Source organism: Trichosurus vulpecula, chromosome 5, assembly GCF_011100635.1.
Source record: "Trichosurus vulpecula isolate mTriVul1 chromosome 5, mTriVul1.pri, whole genome shotgun sequence".
NCBI classification, from domain to species: domain Eukaryota; kingdom Metazoa; phylum Chordata; class Mammalia; order Diprotodontia; family Phalangeridae; genus Trichosurus; species Trichosurus vulpecula.
In genome coordinates, this window is record NC_050577.1 from 248,614,595 (window position 1) to 248,641,473 (window position 26,879).

Consider the following 26,879-nt stretch of genomic DNA (forward strand, 5'->3'; position numbering starts at 1 on the left):
GAGCCATTTCTGGGCAGAACTTGGCAAAACATAACCCAATATACCAGTAACAAATGCGAAACAATGAGTGCAAAGGCAAGAAGCGTGAAAAAACGGGAAATGCAAGTAAAAAAATCTACAACAATGAGCACAAAAACAAGCGTAAAAAAGCGGGAAATGCAAGTAAAAAAATCTACAACTATTATATAAGATGGACCCAGTTTTCAGACCCCAAATTTTTTGAAAAAAGAGTGTGTCTTATACGTGGGGGAATATGGTATTTGACGTGACACTATTCTAAGGGCAAATACTGTCTTTATTGTCATGGAATATAGATTAAAACTTAACAACTATGCCAAGGACTTGTTCACAAGCCAAGGACTGATTTTCTTATTTTTTTTTCTTTTTTCAGACACTGCAAATGGACATAAACAAGCTTAACATAACTTTGCTCCGGATATTCCGTCAAGGAGTGGCAGCTGCTTTAGGACTCCTACCACAACAAGTCCACATCAACCGCCTAATTGTAAGTTACCCAGATGTTGTCTATTCAAATTGCAAGATGTCTTTTAATTAGACAGTGTTTCATTACTTAAGGGAGGATTCTCTAGGGCTAAGCCTAGCTTGTCCTCAATGTAAGCATTTGACTATTCTCACAGAAATAGAGCTAGAAGGCACCATAGGAATCATCAAGCCCAATTCTATAGATATGAGGAAATTGAAGCCATAGTTCAGGATAGTTACCTGAGATCATACAGGTAGCAAGCAGCAGAGTCAGGATTCAAATCCAGATCCTCCGACTGAAGACACAAAACTGTTTTCTATGTACACACTTCTTAAATCCTACTGGAGGCAAGCACAAGGCTCTCTCTCAAAAAAAAGTATATATAACATACTTTTAAATTTAATTTGTTAGCATTTCTCCATCATTTTCATAAATCTAGACAATAAACAAAGCAATAAATCAATTCTTATTTATAACTCACATTGAAAATTTAATGATGGCCTGTCTCAAGATGCTAGGAGGTAGATTTGAGCTCCGGTCCTCTTTAGTCCAGGGCAGGTGTTCTATCCACTATACCACCTAGTTGCTTCTTCCAATACCTTTCTGCATATATCTCATGAGAAAGTATATTCCCTGTCAATGGAAAAGCTAGCAACCACTTCTTAGGAATGTTTTGTGATAATTAAAAAGATTCAAGAGACACGGTTTCTGAGTAATTTAATAATTTTATTAATAAAGCCAGAAGGTTATTAATAAATGCCCGGTCATTTGGGTGTCTCTCTTAGACCAAAGACAATCATGGTGGCAGGCTCAGTTTATATACCCTTCCAATGAGGGGCTGAGGTCACCCCATCATCATGTCAACCTTGGACAGAAAACATCTCTAAACCAGATCACTCTCAGCTATACCAGACCACTCCCAGCCTTGGGCTATCCAGACAAAAGGATCTGTCTCCAAGCAAGTATAGAACACAATGGTTTTCCCCACCCTGGATTAAATTCCTTGAAAAATTGGGTGGAGTCTAACCAAGATCAATAGAGTTAAGGCAATCAGTAATATCCTTCAAGAAAAATTGAGCTTTTAAAAATGAATTATTTAGAAGAAGGGGAAAGCCTCTGAATTTCCCCAAGATATTGTTTATTAATAATCACTTCTCACAGTTTTCCAGGGAATTCATGCTTCAGGTAGGGGTTGGACTAGGTGACCTCTAAGCTTCTTTCCAATGCTCACATTCTATAATTCTACACATTAATATATTAATAATATTAATATATTACCCCAATAGCCTATTTGTCTGTGTACACACAAAAATACTGTGCTTTAAAAAAACAATGAAATAATTTGTTTTTCTTCTAGAAACAGAAATGTCATCCTGCAATGCATACTGGGCTGCTAATATCCCCTAAGGATACATGCAAATGTGTATCTGTGCCTGCAGCACACATTCTGGATCTAGTCTCCCAATCCCCACTCACACTGGCAAGTTAGGTCTCCAGAGCTCTGATGATACATCCACTCAGGGCTCTAGGGTTAATCCTGAGGGGCTGATAAGTTGTTTTTTCTTTCTAATGTTATAACTTACGAACTCCCACCAGTGTGCTTCTCTCAGTCATTATCAGTTGATATCAATTAGCCAAACAGATTTAATTTGCTTTTAGAGATATTTACTAAGGTATTAGAGTAGAGTAGGAAGGGTTGGTACAAAACATACCTCCAAAAGACTGTGTTATTCTCCCACCACAACATACAAAATCCCCCATAAGGTGGTTGCCAGCTTATTAGGCACATGCGGCAAACAGAACTCCTTCATGGGGCCCTCATTAAGTGCTCCTTAGGTATATTACAACCTAACTCTTATAGAGTTTTGAAGCTGCCTTTTTTTCAGTCTTCAGCTCCCAATGTAGATGACACACCAGCTGTTCCAAGGATGCTACTAGGATAGATAGGAAGTCCCAAATCACTTGACCCTCTGATGTTCTCTGGACCTCTTTTTGTCAAATCGGGGAAGCTGAGGGAGAGAAAAAAGGAAGCTGGTGCTCTAATCTCCCCTTTCCCCTTTCCAGCAAGCAATTCCTTCTTAGCAGCTTGGCTGGGAGGGTTACTGCCAATAAGATGTCAGGTGTTCAAATCCCTAGGTTCCAAATTGGCTTGCTATTTTATATAGACCCTACAGGGTATGATCAAGTCTCTCAACCAATTAAAACAGACTTCCTAACCAATTTAATTGAGAAGCCATTGATTGATCTGTTCAAGAAATGTCCACACAAGAAATGCTCATACCTCTTATTAGTTAATTAAGTCTAGATATTGTCTCCTCTGATAAACATACCAGAACTAAAGGGATGGGGCCACCCTCACACATATACACATAGACACATAAATATCCTCCACTAACATCCTCTTCTGCCGTCTTATCAAGGAGGGGAGGTGGCCCTGGCCCTCCAAGCTATGCCAGGAGAACACCAGTTCTAGAAGAAAGGGCCTGGTGATGACCTGTGTGTCTGTCATCTACGGATCAGCCTAACTGAATGTGGACTTACCAGGCTGGGCACAGAGTGAATTTTTTTTTTGACTACATCAACTATTGAAGACTGCCTGTTACCTCCCATGCACTTTTAAACAATTAACATTGTGCTGGGGTGCTAGAAACTGAGGGTACAAAGATTAAAAAAAAATTCCCTGGCCTAAAGGAATTTATCTGCTATTCACTTTGACTATCACAAAGAGATTGGAGAGTTTGTGATGGCAGATAGGTGGTTTAGTGGATTGTATTACACTTCAACTCATTGAAACCTGAGTTCAAATATTACCTAACATACATACTAGCTGTGTGACCCTGGGCAAGTCATCCGAATACTATCTGCCTCAGTTTCTGTGTTTGTAAATGGCAGGTAATAATAACTCCCATCTCCCAGGGTTATTGTGAGAATAAAATGAGATAATATATGTAAATCCCTTTGCAAATCTTAAAGCACTTCATAAATGTTAGCTACTATCATCATCCACACCGAGGAAATCATGGTGGAGTCTTGCCAAGTTAAAGTCTATGCATGTGTATAGTTTTTTTTTTAAGTTGTAGTTTAAAAAGTAGAAATGTAGGATCACATTTATACATACATGCACATAAAAGGTTATTATGTATATGATATAAATTATTATATTATAATATATGATTATACATAACATGTATGTGTTTACAAGTTTGTATAGACTTCAGTGCTCTCATCACTGTTAGTGTCTCTCCAGTATTATTGACCATAAGGCATTTACCCTTTCTCAGACTGAAATTCTTATCCATATTCTCCTGTAGATACCTCCTGTAGGAGATCTCCCAGGGCTTCTAGGAGTCTTTTTCCATGTCTTTTCATATTTCATGGGAGTCACTTTAGCATTTGGCCTTTCTCTCACTCCTCTTACATCACTTGGCCCGCCTCCTTCTCTAATCACGCACATCATAGAGATCTTTTATGTGACTTCTTACACACAAATAATGTGCTCTCTGTACCATGATTAGCAGCCAATCTATCTTTATAGATGTGGTTTTATGTCAGGGAACAGCTTAGTGTTGTTGAAAGTAATAAACGATTTCCCAGACACAAACCAGCCAATCTCTTTCTTCTGTTTGATTCTGAGCCTGACTCAACATCCATATAGCATCTGAGATATGTATACTGAAATATGGATTCAATGGATTGCCCATTCCATTGCTTATCATAGTCTTGACATCACACATACATACATGGAGTAATAGAAGCTGTCTATGTATGTATATGTGTGTATGTGAACAATAAGACATACATACATATATGTGCATTTACATGTGTATACTTATGCACACTACATAGTTACAAATATCCTTTACTAAAGTCATGCTCCATTTATATGTTTATGCATATATATGTGATATACACATATCCTTAGAGGATACTAGCAGCCAGGATGATTTGTCTTTCTAGAAGAAAGAATAAAAAATTATACTTTTGAAAAAGCAATTTTCAGAAATCTCATTTCTCCCTTTATTGATAGTAAAAATGATTTTAAAATATGAGTCATGTATACTAGTTAAATAACTGTGCAGGGCTAGCATTAATATAATAATATTCAGTCTTCATTCATTGTCTGTTGTATTCTATAAGATGACAGTGGTGTGGAAGGAGAAAATAGCTGTCCTCAAACAAGAGAGGGTTTTTTTTAAAATCACACCACCAGCATAGCACAGATATTCTATTCCAGCTTTGAGATGAATAGCTGAGAATATGAGAAATGAGTTAAAACACACACACACACACACACACACACACACACACACACACACAAGTAATCTAGCCCAGGAGAACAATATGTAAAAAGAGAAATATTAAAATAATTTTTCCATAATAATATTATATAAGATATATAAGGGAACACCATTAGCCAAAATGTTTTCTCTTCTCCTTAAAAAAAACAGCTAACATTAATTATTTGCAGCAGGAAATTTTCTGCTTTCCTTTCTGTCCATTTGAGGGAGACAGAAAGAGAAAAAAAGATATGCAGAAGGGGAGAGGAGAAAGACTGGTGATTGAGAATCAACTGGAAAGGACCCCAAAACTCATCTAAACCAACCCTTATTCAAACTTTAATATCTGTGAAAACCTAACCTAGGCTATCCTAAGCTCTGCTTACACCCTATCTTATAGGGTTTTATGAGGAATGATAGCTGTAGGGACTGAATGGACCTATGATTTCATTGGTAGGAGGAATTCTCAGATGAGAAAGCTCTCTACCAATACAGTTCATTACTCTTTCTGTAACTTAGTCCTAGAAAGCTGCCTAGAGTCCTAAGCAAAGTTATTTGCCTAGAGATCCCATAGCCAGTAGGTAAAAGAATCGAGAAGATTTCCATTCTTTCTGACTTTTAGGCTGGCTACACCAGGGATATCACCTCAGAGCAAAACAGATAACTGCAGGTGGCATATTGACTTAGAAATTAACTCTTGTATTTTTATTTATTTTGTTAAACATTCCCCAATTATATTTTAATCCGCTATCAGTAGCCAGTGGAACCATCAGAGTTTTTCAGGGTGCATGCAGCCCACAGGAGTTTTATACTTTGTGCAATAACAGGAAACAAAAAAACAAACAAAGAAATAAGATAACCCTAGAAGTGCTATAGAAAACTGTCATTGTTATTAAATAGTTCACTAATAGTCACAGATTATTATTATACAATACATGTCACTTTAAATATAACAAATATTTCTCAATAATAATAATCCTTAAATATATTACCATAGAACTAAGTATAGCTTTCCCAATTAAAGTAAAAGTAGAACCAAATTATCTCATTAACTATTCAACATACATGCATGACATCAACCTATGTGGCTGTACTAAAAATATTAATAATTTAACAGCTTATCAGGCTTGCGAAAGCTTTTCCCAATGATATTAAATTTCACTTGGATTAAACGTACAGTTCTTAACATATACCAATGAAGATAGAGACTGAAACCTTTGGGCTTGAATCTAGAAGTCACATAGAACCAAACTCCTTGGCCTTCACCAGGCTAGACACATTGAGCACAAAGATATATTTTCGAAAAGGGTATAACTGAATATGTCTAATGTACTAAAGAAATGTTGGCATCCTAAGATCAAAGATGAATGAGAAGAATACATTTTAAAGCTATTAACACCTATGTAATACCAACCCTAATATACACGTTCAGTCCTGAAAAATGGGCTACAACAGATTTGGAAACCTGTACAATATTAATAAAACTCAGGGCCCATCAGGTTCTTAACCAAGAGTCTGTGAGCTGTTCTATATTGCTAACTCTATTTCAATATAGTTCATTTATTCTGTGATACTATGTTTTTATTTTATGCATTTAAAAAACATTATTCCTAGTGGATCTTTAGGCTCGACCAGACTGCTAAAGAGATCCATGCTACAAAAGGGGTTAAAAACCCTGCTTAAAGCACTGAAAGAAGGATTAACACTTTCTTGCCAAAAAAGAAGAGTATTGATCTCAAAAATTCTTAAAGTATATAATAAATAGGTCAAAAAACCAACAGAAATAATTTTAGAACAAACAGATATCACATCACTAAGTAATAGTAGAGGTTGTTTAACAAGGACACACTGGATTTGTCCAATGTAATGGGCAGTGATCTGGTTCTGAATGGAGTCTCTGAAATGGCTAGGATCCAAGAGTAGAATCAAAACACCCTTGCTGAATGACATTAGCTCAGCAAATACATCAACCAAGAAGCATCAGTTAATAATAGTCCCTCAAGGATCATTTATTAAGTATATACAATGTGTGCCAGGCACTGTGCTAAGTGCCAGGGGGAATAGTCCTTGAAATTAATCACAGAATCTCAAAGTTGGAGAGGATTATAGAAATATATACTTAAAGAGATACTTAAAGAAATTAATTTAGGCTATTCACAGGATGGCCAAATACTGAAGCTGAAGCTTAAATATTTTGGCCACATAATGAGAAGACAGGACTCATTGGAAAAAGCCCTGGATGTTGGGAAAGATCGAAGGCAAAACTAAAAGGGGAAGGCAGAGGATGAAATGGATAGACAGTGTCATGGAAGCAATTAACATGAGATTGGATATAGTTTGAGAGATAGTGGAGGATAGAAGGTCCTGGCATGCTATGGCCCATGGGGTCATGACTGAATGACTAAATAAAAACAAAAGAACATAAGATTTAGAGATAGAAGAGACCTTAGAGGCAATTGACTCTAATTCCCTCATTTTACAAATGAGGAAACTGAGGTACAAAGCGTTTAGGTGACTTGACCTAGGTCATACAGCTAGGAAGCATTTGAGGTGGAATTTGAACCTAAGTTTCCCTGACTCTAAGTTCAGCAACCCATCCACTACACAAAACTTCCTCACAAATGGTTGAGTCAGGTGGATATATTTATGGAGGAGAAAAGGGGTTTGTTTTGAAAATTCAGGACCAAGTTATTACCAAATCATATTACAGAAGGGTTATTCTTAAGGAACCCAGATTTTGTGATGAATGTAGGTTACACAAGGAAATACAAACTATTCAACATATCACTGTAGACTATAAAAAAATGAGTACCTAAATACCAAACAAGATGCGACCTGGTGGCTAAAATTATATATCAAGAACTTGACATTATGTCATGGGTGGACAACAGATTAATCCCTCTACCACAAATATATACTCTAAAATATACAGGAGTATTTAATAAGCTTCCCTAGAAATCTACCATAATCCTAGGTCAAACAATGCCCAAAGTCCACTGGACATAACCTTGAAAAAATTAAGAACATTTTAATGGGTGTAACCATAGCCAATGCCCATAATCTCCAAGCTACTTAGGATAAGAAGCTTTCAAGATATGAGGAAGGAGGTGGTGGGAGGAGGAGAAGGGAAAGGGAGGGGGAAGAGGAGGGAAAAAAGAAGGGGAAAAGGAAGAGGAAGAAGATGAAAAAGAGGAGGAGGGGGAGGAAGATGAAGAAGAAGGAGGAGGAGGAGGAGAAAGAGAAGGAGGAGGAGGAAAAGGAGAAGAAGAATAAGGAGAAGGAGAAGAAGGAGAAGGAGAAGAAGGAGAAGGAGGAGGAGAAGGAGAAGAAGGAGAAGAAGAAGAGGAAGAGGATGATGAAGAAGAAGACAAAAAAGAGCTAGAATTTATATAGTGCTTTACAAATATTACTGCATTTTATCCTCACAACCATCCTTGGAAGTAGATACTATTTTTATCCCCATTTTACAGATGAGAAAACTGAGGCAGGCAGAGGTTAAGGAACATGGCCAGTGTCCAAGACTGAATTTGCACTAAGGTTTTTCTGGCTGCAGGTTCAGGACTCTATCCAACGTACCACTTATCCAACTACCCAACCTACCTTATAAGAGGAGACCAAAATTGTGTGGACACAAGTCAAGCTGCCTGTTGTCCCTGTAGTCCTGTTGACTCCTGGCAATGCATGGAAGATGTTTTACTGACCCTTGAGAAGATGAGGTTACAGCCCCAAATTTTTATTCAACTACAAAGAGCAATTATTTTGTCCAGTGGTGCAATACTCAATAGAACATTAACTATTAAAAATAATAGGATTATAATTTGTCCCAATGCCATTTTAATCTGAACTCTATAAAGAAAGAAAAAAAAGATGAGAAGAATGAGGTATTCACCACAACAGCCTCCAATGACTAAGAACTCACTGTTACCTTTGGCAGTCCATTATATGGGATGTCTCAAAGTTCTTGATGCAGTTTTAAGCTGTAGAATTTTTAAATTGCACTAAAATTTTGGGACACCCTGTCTTTTTTGAAAGAGAAAGTTTCTCCCTATATTGGTCTAGCATCTGCCTCCCTATAATATCTGCCCATTTAATGCTAATTCTACTCCCTTCCCTGAGACCAAACCTTATACATTGCTCTAAATATTTCAGCTTGAGAAGGATTTTACTTTAGTTGTTTTCCTTAAGATAGTCCTACAAGTCCTGGAGAAAATATGGTAAGCTTAGTTTAACTTCAGCAAGATATAATTTTGTTCTTGTATCCTTGGAATATTTACATGGAGTAAGTATGGCACTTTGCCACGAGGAAAGCACCTTTCATTTAATTGTCTTGATAAATTTCCAAAAAATTCCTAGGTTCCAACTACATGCAGGTGCAACCAAGCAGCTCACATGTTTACTCTATTTCCAAATTATCTATCTATCTATTGGTATGTAAGATGCTTTCACCATGTCGTCTACATGAGATACTCGGTGAGAGGGTTACCTTAATCAAAAAGTATAGACAGGAGATATTCAGTAAATATGTTTTTTTTTTTACTGTGGTAAAGTTAATAATTCAGAGATACCACAATGTAATGCAGCATTTTTCTATAAACATAACTCCATATATAGCATTGTAAAGTTTGCAAAACAGTTACATATATTATTTTCTTTGATCCCCATAACCACCCTGGAGCAGCTAGGTGGGTCAATAGATAAAATAAAGGACTTGGAGTTAGGAAGACTCATCTTCCTGAGTTCAAATCTGGCCTCAGACACTTACTAACTGTATGACCCTGGGCAAGTCACTTAATCCGGTTTGCCTCAGTTCTTCGTCTATAAAATGAGCTAGAGAAGGAAATGGCAAACCACTCCAATATCCTTGCCAAGAAAACTCCAAATGTGGTCACAAGGAGTTGGATGTAACTGAAATGACTCAGCAACAGCCATCACCTTAGATGAAGAAAGAAAGATTGAGAGAGATTAAATAATTTACTCAAGGAAGACTTTTGGGAACATGGTGGTACATGCCTGTAATCCCTTATACTAGGAAAGGAGGAGGCTGGTGGATCTCTTGATTTTAGGAGTTCTGAGCTGTAGTAGGGCTACAGCTGATCAGATAATCCTACTAGGACCAGCATATGTATGGGGAACCTTCAGGAAGAGTTGGCCACCAGGCTGCCTAAAGAGGGAAAAAGAGGTCCAAGTTGGAAAAATAGAGAATGTTAAATCTTCAACATTGAGTGTTAAGCCCATCAATTAGGGAATGGCTGAACAAGTTGTGGTATATGATTGGGATGGAATACTACTGTGCTGTAAGAAATGATGAGCTCAATGATCTTAGAAAAAAAGACTTTCATGAAATAAGGAAGAGTGAAATGAGCAGAACCAAAAGAATGTTGTATATAGCAACAATAATATTGTTTTAAGAATGATTTTGAGAGAATAAGTCATTTTGACTATTATAAATACCCAAATTAACTATAAAGGACAAGTGGAGAAAGACACTGTCTGCACCCAAGAGAAAGAACTGATAAATAGAAGTATGTAAAGAATAACTATATGTACATTTACCTATTTGTGTCTAATGGTAGCCATCTCTAGGGTGGGGGTGGAGGGGAAGAAAAAAGGAGGGGAATTTACAGGATAACTTCATTATGTATTTAAAAGGAATAGCAAGTTGTAAATAATAGATTTGCAGTTTCATGTGCAATCATCTTTTTTATTATACTATGTCATGGAAATGTTTGTTTTCTTCTATAAATTAAAAAATGTTATATATGTGTGTATATATGCATGTGTATATATATGTTATATATGTACGTGTATATACATATATATACACACACACACACACACATACATACACACACATATAGTATTGGGATTGGGTCCACAAGTGACTTCGTACTTCCAGCTTGAGTGAGATAAAGATATGTAATCTAAATTATAAAATCAGCAATATAGATATATGTATGTGTGTGTATCACAACTATTTAAAAGGCACTGTCCTAAGAGAGAAAAAATAAATCAACTAAATCAATAGATGGATAGATAGATACATACATATATATAGACAGAGAAGTTAGCGCAGTGCTTCCAAGAACTCTCTCTCTCTCTCTCTCTCTTACTCTCTCTCTGTCTCCCCCTCTCTCCCTCCTATATACATGTGTATATGTAACATATATGTAGTTTAGTATTTTATCTATGTGACCAACACCACATATTTTTTTAATGAAAACAAATGTTTAAAATTCATTTTCATCATCCAATGGCAAAATATACTCAAAATTCTAATTATCGGCTTCAAATAAACAGCTTTGAGAACTGCAAAAATGCCGGTTGTTGTTTGCCACTAGGTTGTGGGAGGCCAATTTAAGGGGTAAGTTTAAAAAAAATTAACAAATTATAAAATCAGGCCAAAGAATAACCATTCACTTTTACATATATGATCTGCTGGTCACATTAATTTCTAAAAAATCAATGAATTTTATGACTCTATATGTCTTATAATGATTACTTTTAAAATGTCATAGAACCATCCCAAATTTTACTTGTTCTTCTAATAACTAAAAATGTTCTCCTTTTGCTTAGGGGAAGAAGAACAGCATTGAGCTTTTTGTTTCTCCAGTAAACAGGAAAACCGGAATTTCCGATGCTCTGCCATCCGAAGAAGTGCTACATTCCCTTAATATCAATGTTTTACATCAGAGTCTATCTCAATTTGGAATTATAGAAGTCTCCCCTGAGGTATGTTATCATATGGAAGATTGAATGCAAATTGTACATACCGCAAAATTGGTAATTATACTAGGAAGGAGTAGACTTTGGCCTACAAAAAACTGTGAAGAAATGTAGCATACTTTCCTACAAATGAATTATCTTACCAATGAAAAATTATATAATTAATCATGGTTTCTTTTTCGATGTTCTTTGAAGGTAAAATGCTTCTTCATGTACAGTACTCTGGTTTTTCACTCTTTTCATTCACTCCTTGGCAAAATTTCCTCACAATTCCAACTGCCTCCAGATTGCTACTTCTATCTCCAAATTTACATTTCAGTATTACATTTACATTGCACTTCTAAACTCTTATTTTCCAATATTCCAAAGAGTTTTGCCATTTCCAAAATATAACACAACCTGCTCTCCATCTGAGCTCATTTTCTATCTATATTTTGTGCCCCAAATATAGATTTTGATGGATGAGATCTATAGGTTGCTTGGCTGTATTGCATATTGTAATCTAGGCAAAGACTATTAATCATCCACTTGGTCTTTACTGTGTGGATGGTCAGATCAAATTCCTTTGAGTGGCTACAGAATTTTGAAAAGAGTCAGAAATTAAGAGTTGAGATCAGTCTAGAAGCATTTTTAAGTACCCACTTTATGCCAGGCACTGGACTAAGCACTAGGAATACAAAAAAGGCAAAAGACAATCCATTATCTCAAGGATCTCACAATCTAACGGGGGAGATAACATGTAAACAATGATGTTTGTCAACATGTAAATGACATACAAGATATAGACAGAATTGGAAATAATCTCAAAGGGAAGATGCTGGGATTAAGGAGGACTGGGAAAGGCTTCTTCTGGAAGGTGACTCTTGAAGGTAGCCCAGAAAACTGTCAGAGGTGGGAGGGAGAGGGCTCCAGGCATGGGAGACAGCAGGTAAAGATCCTCAGAACAGGGTAATACAACATTATGAGAGAGAGGAACACCCTGAAGGCCAGTAACACCGGATTGCAGAGTGTGTGGAATTAAAGATGTGAGAAGTCTAGCAAGGTAGGAAGTGTCAGGTTATGAAGGGCTTTAAAAATCAAACATAAGATTTTATATTTGGTCCTAGAGGTGGGAACCACTGAAATTTGTAGAATAGGAGGATGATGTGATCAGACCCGTGATTAAAGAAGGTGAGAGGGTGGAGTATTCCAGAGAGGAGGGACAGCCAATGTGGAAGTATGGAGATGGGAGTTGGGATGTCAGTAACTGCATTGTAGATTGCATAGAAGTAAGGAAAGTGTTAGAAGGCCAGAAAGTTAGCCAAGAACCAGAATATAACGAGCTTTAAACGCCAAAAAGAGGAGTAAATATTTGATCCTGTGGATAATAGGGAGCCCCTGGAGTTCACTGAGCAGGGGGATGACATGGTCAGAACTCGCACTTTCAAAAGGATAAATTAGAGTAGAAAGAGACCTGAGGCAAAGAGACCAATTAAAAGGCACTTGCATTAATTCAGGTACAAAGTGATTAAGGCCTGGACTAGGGTTATGGCTGTATGAGTACCATATGAGACATATTATAAAGTGAGAAACAACAAGATTTAGCAATGGATTGGATGTGTATGATGAGTGAGAGGGAGGGGTCAAGAGTGAGTGGGAAGATGGCCATGCCCTCAACAGTAATAGAGATGTTCAGAAATTGCTGTTTGTCCTTCATTCTTGAAGAGGACCATGATGTCAGGAAGATGATGCCATGACTTTCAAGTGAACTGGATTTAAGTGAGGGAGGGCTGTGCAAGGTCACCAGCCTCACTTTCTCTTCTGGAGCCATCTGGGATCAATGGCAAGATATAGATCAGGATGGCTTGGAGATGGACCTCTCAGAAGTGAGAAGGGTTTGAGAAAAAGGGGAGTTCTGTTTGGGCTCTGGTGAGTTTGAGATGTCCTTGGGACATCCAATTCAAGTCATCCAAGAGGCAGTTGGGAATGTGTGACAATAGCTCATGAGAGGGACTAAATCCTCTCTCCCATTATATGAAGGAATTAATTTTCTGAGTAATACTTAGGGAAGAAAAGAAAAGCTTTCCTAAGAAGATGATTTTTGCTCATCTTCTCTCCTTTTTAATGTAAGATCACAGTCAGAATTTCTTATACATTGCTTGCTTTTGTACATTTTTTGTGACTCCTTATATATTGTGGATACTCAAATACTATTATAATTCTATATTCAGTTTATACACTGTAGATATTAGAATATTATTTAATGATTAGTCATTTAGTGATAGGAACAGGGTCTCTGATTTACTTGGTATAGGGAACTCCCAAAGGAGGAAACTCTTTCTATCAATGCAGGTGGGCACCTCCTTCAGAGCACTGAGTCTAAACAACTTTCCCAGGTTCATACAGCAAATATGTGTCAGGAGTAGAACTTAAACACAAATCTACTTATCTCCGAGTCCAGTTCTCTATTTACTACACCACATTGCCTTTTATCAGAAGGCTAGCTAATTATACCTCCAACAAACATATTATGGTTTAATTTTGACTACCAGCGTCCATGAGAAAAAACAAATCTTTTTGCAAACTTATGATCATGGGGGTTTAGATCTAGACCAGAAAAATCTCAGAGACCGTTTAGTCCAAATCTCTTCATTTTACAGACAAGGAAACTGAGATCCAAGAAAGGTTAAACGACTTGGCCAAGATCACACAGGTAGTAAGCATGGGAGGCTAGTTTTGATCCCCAGGTCCTTTAACTCTATGACCCAGAAACAAAAAGAGTTGGAGGTGTTTTCATTGCATTTGACTGCCTCAAATATCAATAAATTCCTAAAGTCTTGTACTTTAAAGCAGGAAGCCAACCTTCCCTAATACTTTCTGTGCTGACAACCTTGGTCATCCTCCCTGGAGAAACAAATAAGTAACCTTGACAAAAGAAGCATAAACAGAACCATAATTCATGAATTTTGATTGTCCTTTCAAACTGAGCTCATTGGCTTGAATTATTTTTTTCAAGATTTCCAGTCTATATAGCACAGCCATTCTGTGAAGATTTAATTGAGGCTAATAGCACCTAAAAATGTACTCATGTACAATGATATGAAGTTTGGAGGAAAGAGAACTATGCTATTGGATATAACTGTACAACTTAGCTAAGCATGCCAATGTACCTAATAAATGTCAAATTTATATTCCACTTTGTGTGTGTGTGTGTGTGTGTGTGCGCGCGCGCATGGGCGCATGTGTGCTCACAGTCTCAGCATTGCTTCTTGTACTTAAATCCAAAATTCTGTGTCAATTAATTAACATTTATTGAGTGCCTACTATGTCCTAAGCATTGGTATATACAAAAAGAAGCAAAAGACAGTCTCTGCTCTCAAGGAGTTTACAATCTAACTGATGAGAATAGGTGTACAAGGCAAGAGAATTATTATACCTCAAGTATCAACCTGATTGTGTCTATAGTGCTGTCTGGATCAGGGCAGAAAAAATGCAGTCAGTCTATTTCACTTCCAACCAATATAGTATTTATGTGGTCAAAATGCGTAATCTCAAGGGGATTTCAAGAGCCAATTGTTAAATTTTCAGTGTGAGTATTTATACCTCTGAAATCAGCAAATGCTACAAATCAGGGCTTGATCTCTTGTTTTTATTGATTTATAGACTTAAAAAAGTGACAGAAAAAATGTCAATAATGTAGATCAAACTTAAAAGTATGTTGTGTATACCACCACCACACCCCGCCCCGAATATGGTTGTTAAATATTTACTAGCACACCCCTACATATTCTAATCTTCTCTAAGTATAGGGATTCATACTTCAAGATGGACAAGGTATTAAAATTATCCATCAATCAATAAGCCTTAATTAAGTACCTCCTATAGTGTATGTGCATATTCATTTATGGGCCAGGCACTGTGCTACATGCCAGGGATAAGAAGATTTTTAAAAAATTGAATAGTGCCTGCCCTCAAAGAACTTACATTTTATCCATAGTGATCTGAGCCAGCGAAATATTTTAATGTTGTATCTACCTTATAGGACTCATGTAGACAAGCTCACAGTCCTTTGTAAAAGGTGAACCCAGAACTCCTGAAGAAATACATAAGATTAAGGCTGTAAGTTGACTCTACTAAAGTTGATAGAATCATAAAGGTTGAGCTAGAAGGGATTTCAGAGACCATTTAGTCCAAGTCCAACTCCTTCATTTTACAGATAAGGAAACTGAGTCTCAGAGAGGTTAAAGTGACTTTCCCAAGGTCACACAGGTAGTAAATAACAAAGCTGGGATTTGAATTCAGGTCATCTCACTACAAACCCAGCCCTCTTTCTATTGCACAAGCCCTAATTAGGTGAAAGTACATGGGAAAGAATGACTTAAAAAATAAAAACAGGATGTTGCTATAAACTTAGTTTTTGATTATTGTGCCTCTGTTGGGTCTCTTGAACTTCTGTACAAATATAATAACTCAACTGTAGTTTGATAAGTGAGAAGGAAATTAACGACTAAAGAAATATAATGACTCAATTCAAACAGTTCAAAACACGCAGAAGAAAAACCACGGATTTTTCCATCTGGGGCAAAAAAACAGCTGGGAGGAGGTAGGGAGGAGATAGAAGGCAGTCTGGGGAAGTGTGCAAGGGGAAATCCAATCAGGCAGAGGGGATACCTCCTCGACTCTACAGCCCAGCTTCCTCACTAGCTCTGAGGACTGCCCTCCCTCCAGCTCCCATGGAAACATGAGCCAATACAGAATCTTCTGGGAGAGGGAACAGTGGCCTGTCCCCTTCCCTTCCTCTCTGACTTCTTCTGAAACACAGCTCTCTTTGTCCCCTCCTAATACCCTCCTTGCTGCATGCTGTCCAGTGGAAAACCATGAGAACCGAGGGGCCTTGGGATTACTGTGTCCAGACTACCTAAAAGGAGGGAAAAAGAGCATCCTCCCAAGCTTGGGAGAAAGCATGCCTTGCTTCCTAATGTAGGTGCTCCAGGCAAAACCCCAGCTGCCCTGACCTAGTAAAGGCTCTGAAAACATCTGTCTCTTTCACTGTGGGGAAAGTTAATTGAATATTCTGCCATCATCAGTGCTTTTGGTGGGGGGAAAAAGCTAATTTTAACTACCAAAGTGAGGAGGGTTAGGGCAGGAAAAAAGACAAGGACAAGTTAGGTGTAGAGAATAAAATTAAGATCTGTTTCAGTTGTGTCCTACTCTTTGGAGTTTTCTTAGCAAAGATAGTGGAGTGGTTTGCCATTTCCTTCTCCAGCTCTAAAATTTATAGATGAAGAAATTGAGGCCAGCAGGATTAAGTGACTTGCCCAGGGTCCCACAACTAGTGTCTGAGGCCAGAGTTAAACTCAAGAAGAGTCTTCCTGATTCCAGGCCTGGCACTCTACTCACTGTGCTGCCTAGCTACCCCCTTTTATGTGGTTACAAATCTTCTAATCACCTTTCATTGACTACATTTGATCATGTAATGTTTCATGAATGCCCTCCCAGTTCATTTTTGACACAAAAGTTTATATTAAGTTGCCAAAAGAACCAATATCTCTTCCAGAGTTCCACCTGGTTTCCTGCAGGCGTTATCATTCCCCAATAGCTCTATCAAGACACAGGGCTAATTGTGACTAAGCTCAAACAGAAAGAAGGCAAAACAACACTGGAACCCACAATTGTCTTTATACCAGTGTTCCATTTCTACCATCATCCATATGTCTTTTCGTGCAATATGTTGAAATCCTCCTCTGGTTACACATGAAGGAAACTTAATGTTCCTACCATCATTGTTTAGATAAGCATCTCTGCATTATTATTTAGATAAGCATCAGAGCTTATCTAAATCACTCGAGTATCAAAGAACTGCTCTGCTTCCTGAAATCTTTAACTGGTCCTTAAGTCATTGCTATAGGGAACACCTGGCAAGGAAACTCCCTCTACCTCTGCAAATCAGCATCTGTTCTGCAATTCATAGTCCTAGAGAGTTGCCTGGGGCACTAAGAAACTAAGTGACCTGCCCAGGGTCACACATCCAATATACATCAAAGGGATGATTTGAACTCGAGTCTTCAAACTACAACTAAGATTGACTTTCTATCCTATGCCAGTATTTGATTGACTAAAGACACGGAAAAGATAACTGACATGTAACAACTTATTTGGCATACTATTATTATTCTAATCAAACTTCAGCAATACCCCATGAGGCAGATTACTAGAAAGAGGTATTCTTATCAGCATCGTACAGATGAGAAAACTGAGGATCAGTTAGGTTAAGTGACTTGCCTCTGATCACACATCTAGTATATGCTCAAATGAAATAGTTAGTCAAGCACAATGCCTGGTACATGGTAGACACTTAATAAATGCCTCTTCCCCTCCCAACGCTCTGATTAAGTGGCAGAGGTGGGATTCTAGCCCTCCTGACTCCAGCTCAGTACACCCCATTACCTCTATCAGAGGATTCAAGTCAAGAATGGTTGCCTTCCACAAAACCACATTTGGTAGTTATAAAATATTTTTTTATATCTGATTTCAATCAATTTTTAAGACACTTGGGGGTAGGATAGAGGTCATGAGAAATCAAACCAAAAGTGTCATTCATTCAGTCTAATCTTGCTTCTCCACGGCAGTCAAGAAAAAATAAACCATATTTGTTTTTTGGGTTTTTTTTGGGGGGGGGGGGGTGGGGGCGGGATAGGGGTTTGAATCTCATCCCCCGATAGCTCTATCATTTTCTGTGTTCACAGCTGCTTTAAAAAAATGTAATATCCCCGGTAATCCCCAAGGTTGGGATACTGCTTTAATCAGAATCAAGCACAGCGGAATTGTTTTTAAAGAAGGCACAAAAACAGGAGGCGACCCTGTTAGAGTAGGTCTCGTTCTGAATGCATCATGAGATTTCCTTCACACCTGTTTCACTTTTGCTTAAAGGTAAAAGAGCAGTGTTCCAGGCAGGACGTGAGCTAGAGCGGAGGTGCTGAGGGAGGAGGCATAAAGCAAGGCGAGCCCAGAGTCTGTGCAAGGAACTTCCTCTAAAGGGAGAAAACCCCAAGTGCCTTACCTTATGGACTCAGGAGTTACCAAGGAAGAGCTCGGGGGGAGCTTGCTTAGCCTAGAACCAGAATGTGGCATGCCGTGTGGGGGACTCAGTGAGAAGACCGAACCTCATTTGTGGATGTGTTCAGATTCATCCTATAAACACTTCCCAGCTCGTTTGTTTAGCTCGGTTTGGGTAGCTGTGGGAGCAGTGAATGTCGGTGTGCTCTACCACACGGTATGGAACAAAGCTAAAAATATTGCCAGTTCCTGATAAGAACTTTAATCTATTCTCCCTCCTCCCCGCCCCCCCCAACCCCATTTCTCATCTAACGCAAGGCTCTCTTGTTTTGCTTTCAAGACCAACGTCTTACAAGGACAACATGAAGCGGATAAGATCTGGAGCAAAGAAGGATTTTATGCGGTTGTCATTTTCCTCAGTATCTTTATAATGATCGTCACATGTCTGATGGTAAGTTCTTTCTTTCTTTTTCTTTTTTCACATGCCTAGCCCACAAGCAACTGGCTGAAAGGGATTGAGAGAAAGAAGAAAGAATATTTAATCAGACCATTTACTATGTTACCTTAGGAATATTTCATGTTTGACAGCAAAGTGATTACTCTAGGAAAGCCTATGGAATTATGGATGCTGGACAGTGTAATGAGACTGTAATTGCATTGCGGGATTCTAGTAACTTGATCAACCAGGAGAGTGAAGCTTTTGAAAGTGATTTACTGAGGTCATCATAGCCCTCAATGTCATTAGAACCTGGTAGGCATACTCTGGGCTTGCACTATTTATTCGTCTACAGCATTGTTCAAAAACATGTAAAAACAAACCCCAGATTTATTTCTTGGGTTGTTGACCTGGGTTAAAACTTATGGCTTTCTTCCTAGGTAAAGAAGAGAGCATACTATTGTGCTTGTGCTTGTCAACTCTCTTGCCTCCTCTTCCCCCACCCCCACCCCCCAAGTATTGATTGATTCCGTTTTTGTAAAGTGCCTTTGGAAACCATCACCTGAAATATAAGAATAGGGTCATAAAATATGAATCAAAGTTACCCATTATAGACTAATTTTCTTCTCTGCTTTGTTATATCCTGGATTTCTTCAGTGTGGGTACTTTTGCCATCAATACAAATCACAATCCCTTAATGCCTTTTTATTCTGCAATTCTCTATACCTATCCATCATAATACTCACTCTCTGCACCAATTGTATTGAATTAGAAGAATTAGGTTCTTCTGATACCTGTTTCTCTCTTTTTTTGGAGGGGGAGGGAAGCTAGAATCAAGATTTGAATTAGTTTCTTTCAGAGAAATTTCCTCTACCAATACAGAACAACAATTAAATTAAAGTCTGAGAAAGTTGCCTGAGGTACTCAGAATTCAAATGACTTGTCCAGAGTCAAGCTGCCAGTATAGATCAGAGGCAGGATTTGAACCCAGATCCTCCTGAAATTGAAGCCAGCACTTTATTCACCATCCCATGCCACCTCTAGTAACATTCATGATCTGCAGCAATTGTACTAAATTATAAATTCATGTTTTTCTTCTAATTACCTATCTGTAATTACAGAAACAAAATCCAAACAAACTTCAAACCTATTACTGATTTGTTCTTATTGGCACTGAAGGAGTTAAAATTTACCTTTCAGTTGAAACAATAATTGACTTTTTAATTATTTTCATTTTGTAAATTTCATGGTTTCTCCTGTCCCATTGAATATTTACAAATGTGTTTTAGTGCCATTTTCCTGTAGGCTATATTCTTTTTTTTTAATTTAACACATTTTTAATATGATCATCGGTTTCTTAGAAGCCAAAAAAGAGACTTCATTCGATTTCTTTTGTCATCATCAATACCATCACCATGGGTTTCATCATTTTTTATTTTTTTTTGCTCTCTCAACTGGCTGGTATTTAAACAAAATAGGCTTAGACTTTTTAGTTTAAAAAGGCTTATATACAGATTATCCCAAAAGTCTCACTGCAGTTTTAGCTCAACTTTAAATTAGGAAGGCAGGTGGATCAGTGGATAGAGCATTGGACCTGGAGTCAGGAAGACCTGGGTTCAAATCCAGCCTCAGACACTAGCTGTGTGATCCTGGCCAAGTCACTTAATTTTTGTTTGCCTTAATTCACTGGAGAAGGAAATAGAAAACCACTCTGGTATCTTTGCCAAGATAACCCCATGAACAGTATTGTCCACAGGGTCACGAAAAGTCAGATATGACTAAACAATGAATCACAACAGATTTAAATTGCACCAAGACTTTTAGGAGACCCTCTATTATTAAAGTTAACAAAATAACAAAAGAAGAAAAAAAAAACCAAGAGCAAATAGAAACAAATAGGACATTTTGTTACTGTTTTGTGACATATTAGTCTTCCTGTACTCATCTGTGGTCAAACCGCATTTGGAGTATTGTGTTCAGTTCAGGGTAACCGTATATTAGGAAGGACCTTGATAAATGAAAGAACATCGAGAGGAAGTTCATCCAGCTGTGAAGGGTCTTGGGCCCATGTCACATGAGGATCAGTTCAAGAGAGTGGAAAATATTTCTTCTAGAGAAGAAATGACCAATGGGCAGATGAGAGAGTTGTTTTCATGTGGAAGGAAGATCCAAATTCAAATCCTACCTCAAATATTTACCAGCTATGTGACCCGGGGCAAGTAATGGGCTTCTTTGTCTCCTAGTTTTCTCATCTCTAAAATGGGGACAGTGATAGCACTTATTTCCCTGGGTGTTGGGAGGATCAAATAAGATAACACACATGTGAAGAGTTTTGCAAATTTTAAGGTAGTACAAAATATTAACTATTATTAATATCTGTCGTTGGGTCCCCCATCCCTGGAAGTCTTCCAGCAAGGTTGGATGGTCACTTATCTGGAATGTTACCAAAGAGATCTTTCTTTGTTCAGGTATGGGTTGAACTTGGTGGTTGCTGAGATTTCTTCCAGTTCTAGATTTCTATGAATTCTTAGATTTCTCTAATTCTAAGACCTAAAAAATTCATAAATTCCATGTAGCATTATTACCTATTGTTCATATTTCTGCACATATATTTTTCTTGATGGTTATTAAGATTAGTATAACTTTTAAAAATAATAATGAAGCATTTGCAACCGGGTTTTGTTTTTCTTGCTTTCTCAATGCTTGGGGGGGGGGGAGTAGGAGGAAGAATCAAATTTAAGTTTAGAAATATTGAAGGAAGTTATGTAGATGTTAAGAAGAATAATGGAATGATATAGTCACAAAAAAGCCAAGAATATTAGCACTACAAAAAGATAGTATACCTTAAGTAAAGAAAAAAAGAAAGGGAGGAAAGAAGGAAACAAGCATTTATTAAGCGCCTACTATATGCTGACACTTGTGAAGCTATGTGCCTTACAAATATTATCTCATCTGATGTTACCTATCTCTTAAAGCACAAGATAAGAAAGTTTACAACAAATAAAGCAAGAGCATACATCCTGTATTGGGTAGAAACTTTATGAAGTCATTGTCTCTACAGGTGATCCACCCCATCCTCAACTCACCAACACATTGTGTGCCAGAAGTTGATTTTGTTAATCACTTGTGTGGAATTTGAAATTCATCTTCCCATAGAATCAACATTAGAAATGTTGGGTAGATTCCATGATTAGTTCATAATAGGCTTGTTCAACCCATGATATAGCAGAAATAATTCATGAGCAACAAAAAACTACAGGGAATACTTTGCTGAATTGAATTGAGAACAACACTTTATAATGCTAGCAATTCAAAAGGACAAGGAGGAGCTAGAAACATAATTTTATTTATTTTGAATAGCGGTGCTTGAGGGGAAAATTGTTAAATTAGAGGAAGAAAAAAAGGTAGATTTCTGATAGGGGTGTCTGGTCATTTGGGGGAATTTGGTGGGCTAGTGGTACAGCTTATTATGTCTCATTTCAATTCAAAACATGACATTTCCTTTCTCACCTCCAGGTATATCCCAAAGACTAGTCTTCTCCTTCTGCTTTTCATCTATGATTAAAGTTGCTTTTTGACTCTTAAAAGAAATAGATCATTAAAAAATCATTTTTGAGGTAATAGGTCAGAACTGGAAGAGAAGGGAGTACGTGTCTCTGTGTGAGTGCATGCATGTGTGTGCAAAAGTGTGTGTATATATAAATTGGTACATGTATACATATGCACATTTGTATATCTACATACATACGTAAGTAGGTTCTGGGTGGGAAGGAGGAGTGGAATAAAGCATATTCCACATAGTTTGTAAGTAGTAATAATAGCAATAACTTTCTTTTCTATTCTTTTATTTTGTAGATTTCAATTATATTTTCTCTTAGCCCCCTCCCCCTATTTTAGACCAAAGGGTCCTAATCTTTTAAACCTCAGGAAGGGAACACAGGTGCTGCCAGGTGATGGTAACATAGGATTATAGATTTAGAGCCAAAAGGGACCTTAGAATCAAGTCCAAGTCCCTCATTTTACAGATGAAGAAACTGAGGCCCAGAAAAGCAAAAAAGACTTCCCCAGGGCAACACAGCTAGCAAATGACAAAGGAAAGATTTACAGCCAGGTCCCCCTGACTCCAACTACACTGCCTCTTCAGATCATTTGTTAATAATAAAAAACAACAATAATAAATGAAAGATTGCAGAGTGCTTTACCCACACTATCACATCTGAGTCACACCACAACAATCTGATGATGTTGGTCCTACAGGTATTGTTATCCCCATTCTCCAGAGGAGGAAACCGAGGCTGACTATGATTAAGTGACTTGCCTATGTTTCCACACTTAGTAAATGCAATAGGTAGAATTTGAACCCAGGTTTTCCTGACTCCAAGTCCCCAATGTTACTATCCATTACACCTTGGGTCCATGGCCAGATTTCATAGGATTTGTCAACTTGGATAGGAAAAAAAATCTATCTTTATTTTCACTAACCTCTACCTAAAATTTGGCATTTCTTTCAATTATTAACACAGGTGATACATCATATTGTTATTAGCAATACTTGTTATTTATCTCTAATTGAAATTGGACATTTTCATGTCACATTCGAGTTGTCATGATTTATTTTCAACACTACTTCAAAATTACTCAAGTTATTAGATCTACCTCGAGATAAATTACTACATCATAATTTTTCAAATATTTTGATAACAAGATTTCAATATAATTAGTTTCCTTTGTAATCCTTTATTTGAGGTATAAAAAACATTACTTTGAGAAGGGATCCATAGGTTCTACCATATGGCCAAGAGGTTCCATAACATAAAAATGGTTAAGAAGTCCATCACTACACCAAACTCCCACTCATTTTGCAAGTCAAATGCATATGTACATATTATATATATATGTGTGTGTGTGTAATATATACATATATATTACATACACATAAACATGTATATGCATATATATGTATACGTATATGCATATATATATATATATTTAGGGGGTTTCCTGTAGATACCAAACCAAAAAAACCCAAATGACAATGACAAGACTAATTCATTGCTGACAGACCTATAACAGACTATTATAGGAAATAAATCTTTGGGGGTTACTCCACATCAGTGTTTCTCTAACTGTGCTGCAAAAATACACAAACAAATGAATAAATAAGTAAATAAAGAACCCTGAAATATCCCCAAGCTTTTCTTTAAAAAACAAATTTTATTGCATCGTTTACAAAATGGCATTTAGAATCATTTTAAAGGATTTTATCACAAGGGTTCTGCCAATTTGTTTAAACTGTATTGTTTAAAGTAAATGGTTCTACTATGATGGAAAAATTGGAGAATCCCTGCTCTCAATCATAAACCTCTGCACCTGCTTTCAAGGAGGAAGTCCATCAAAAACAACGTCGGCCTAGATGGGCCATAGTTTTAATCCAGTGTGACCCTTACAAGCTGGTGTCAACTAAATTCTGTATTATCTCAAAGCAGAGAATTCTTTTAAGATGTAGATTACTAGAATCTGTTTTCTTATTTGTGTGCTTAAGTTGTTTTTTTTTTTCGTATTGATGGTAGAATAATAGCTTTAAACCTAGAGTAGGATCTAATATATCAGACATCACTTTTCACCAAAATAGCTTAGGGTTTCTGATTTAGAAGTAAATGCGATGAGAGTTACTGATAGTTATAGAAAAATGCATACTCCTCAAAGGACTGACTTTGAAAAGAGCAAAATGGCATTGATTGTTGTTGATGAGTCATTTTGGTCATATCTGACTCTTTGTGAGCCTATTTGGGGTTTTCTTGGCAAATACTGGAGTGGTTTGCCATTTCCTTCTCCAGCTCATTTTACAGATGAGGAAACTGAGACAAACAGGGGTAAGCAACTTTCCCAGGGTCACCCAGCTAGGAAACGTCTGAGGCCAGATTTGAACCCAGATCCTCCGGACTCCAGGGCCAATGTTCTATTCATTACACCACCTACCTGTGAAATTGATTTGCTATTCTGATGGTGATAAGGATGGTACAAACATATGCCTTGTTGTTGTGTTTGTCCTTCATTTTCGAAGAGGTCCATGACGTCAGGGAGATGATGACAGGACTTGCACTTGACTTTGATTTGAGTAAGAGAGGGTTGTGCAAGGTCACTAGCCTCACTTTCTCCTCCAGAGCCATCTGGGTCCAGTGACCAGATATTCATCAGGATGACTGGAGATGGCCCAGGATGCATTGAGAAACCCAGCCTTGTAAAGACTGGCTGAAATCATTAGAGGAATCTTCAGCCTAGAGAAGAGACACTTATGGGGAACATGATAATGCTTTTCAAGTATTTGGAGGGTCTGTTATATAAAAGACAGATTAGATTTGTTCTGGTTGGCCCAGAGGGCCGAAGAAAAACTCATGTAAGTTGTAGAGAAGAAGACTTAGACTTAGTACAAAGAAAAACTTCTCAAAAAAAATTAAAATTAAAAAAAAGAAAGGAGGGGCAGCTAGGTGGTGCAGTGAGTAGAGCACCAGCTCTGGAGTCAGGAGGACCTGAGTTCAAATCCAACCTCAGACACTTGGCAGACTTACTAGCTGTGTGACCTTGGGCAAATCACTTAACCCCAATTGCTCTGCCTTCCCCCCTCAAAAAAATAAAAAAATAAGAAAAATTTCCTGATAATTAGAGTTATCCAAAAATGGAATGATAGAAGATAGGGGGTCTCCCTCCCTGAAGGCCTTCAAATCACAGATTTTATCATCTACCCTCTGTCTTCAAGGTTGGGGAAATCATTAACCTCTCAAGGAAGCACATTCCAGTTTTGTTGTTGTTTAGTCATTTTCAGTCATGCCCAACTCTTCGTGACCCCATTTGGGGTTTTCTTGGCAAAGATGTTGGAGGAGTTTGCTATTTCCTTCTCCAGCTCATTTTACGGAGGAGGAAACTGAGGCAAACAGAGTTAAGTGGCTTGCTCAGGGTCACACAGCCACGAAGTATCTGAGGGAGGAGTCAGACTCAGGTATTTTTAACTCCAAGCCTAGGACTCTGTCAACCGTGCCACCTAATTACCTCAAAGTCCCAAAGACTTGGGTCCATATCTCTCTGAAACACACTAACTGTACAAACCTGGGAAGTCACATTAACCTTTCTATATTTGAGGCAGTTCTCTAAAAAGAGAAATTGCAGAGAAGGTGCCAATATTCATTGACAAAAAGATATTCCTCACCTACCCCAATGCAGTTATGTCTGGGCCCTCCCCCTTTTATTTGGGAAGATTCTGAGCTACTTGAAATGATTCATTATAAAGCCAAGCTTGCCAGTTTCTGTTGGATTACCTTGGTTAATTCTTCTGTTCTGGAGAAAGTTTTAAGGCTTGCTCTAGTGAATTTTTTACATATGCTATCCAACTGCATAAATTCTGATTCTTTTTCCTGCAACGTCAAAGAGAAATAAGAAATTAAGTCAGTATTTTGTTCTAGCATTACGTTATTATAGTAAAGCTTTACAAATGCTCTATTTGTGTCCATTATTCCTATATACCACAGAGTTCAGTCATAATCAACAGAAATGAAAAGTGTATGATTTTATCCTGAAATTGAGTAGGTAAATGGATGCAATTGGGGGATAAAAAAGAGAACATAGAATTTAGAGTTGAAAAGAAATTTTAGATATCACCACTGTCATGATAACTTAAAACTAGGCTGCCTTTTCATAATGTAGCATATTGTTTATGTTCTCCAAATAACAGAATTTTACAGATGCTTCCAGGCACCCGATTAGACATGCATGACATTTTCAAATATGTGGTTTGTTTAGCACCTCTCAAAAGGGAGTGTCGAGTGGGTGAAGTGACAAATCGTCAGACACCGACAATTTTCCAAGAAAATGCGTATGGGTGACTTCCATTTCATTCAGGCAGTTCTAGGTGGAAGGAATGTATGAGTAA

General features: G+C 37.6%; 1 protein-coding gene across 1 annotated transcript in view; it reads left to right on the forward strand.

The window, feature by feature from the left end:
• The first annotated feature begins 396 nt into the window (after positions 1-396).
• PTPRR (protein tyrosine phosphatase receptor type R) overlaps positions 397-26,879 on the forward strand; it is a 187,105-nt gene continuing 160,622 nt past the window's right edge. Inside the window, exons 1-3 of the mRNA XM_036761708.1 lie at positions 397-505; positions 11,335-11,490; positions 18,860-18,970. Of these exons, the coding sequence (XP_036617603.1) occupies positions 401-505; positions 11,335-11,490; positions 18,860-18,970 (372 nt within the window). The 5' untranslated portion in view covers positions 397-400. The remainder of the gene's footprint in view (positions 506-11,334; positions 11,491-18,859; positions 18,971-26,879) is intronic.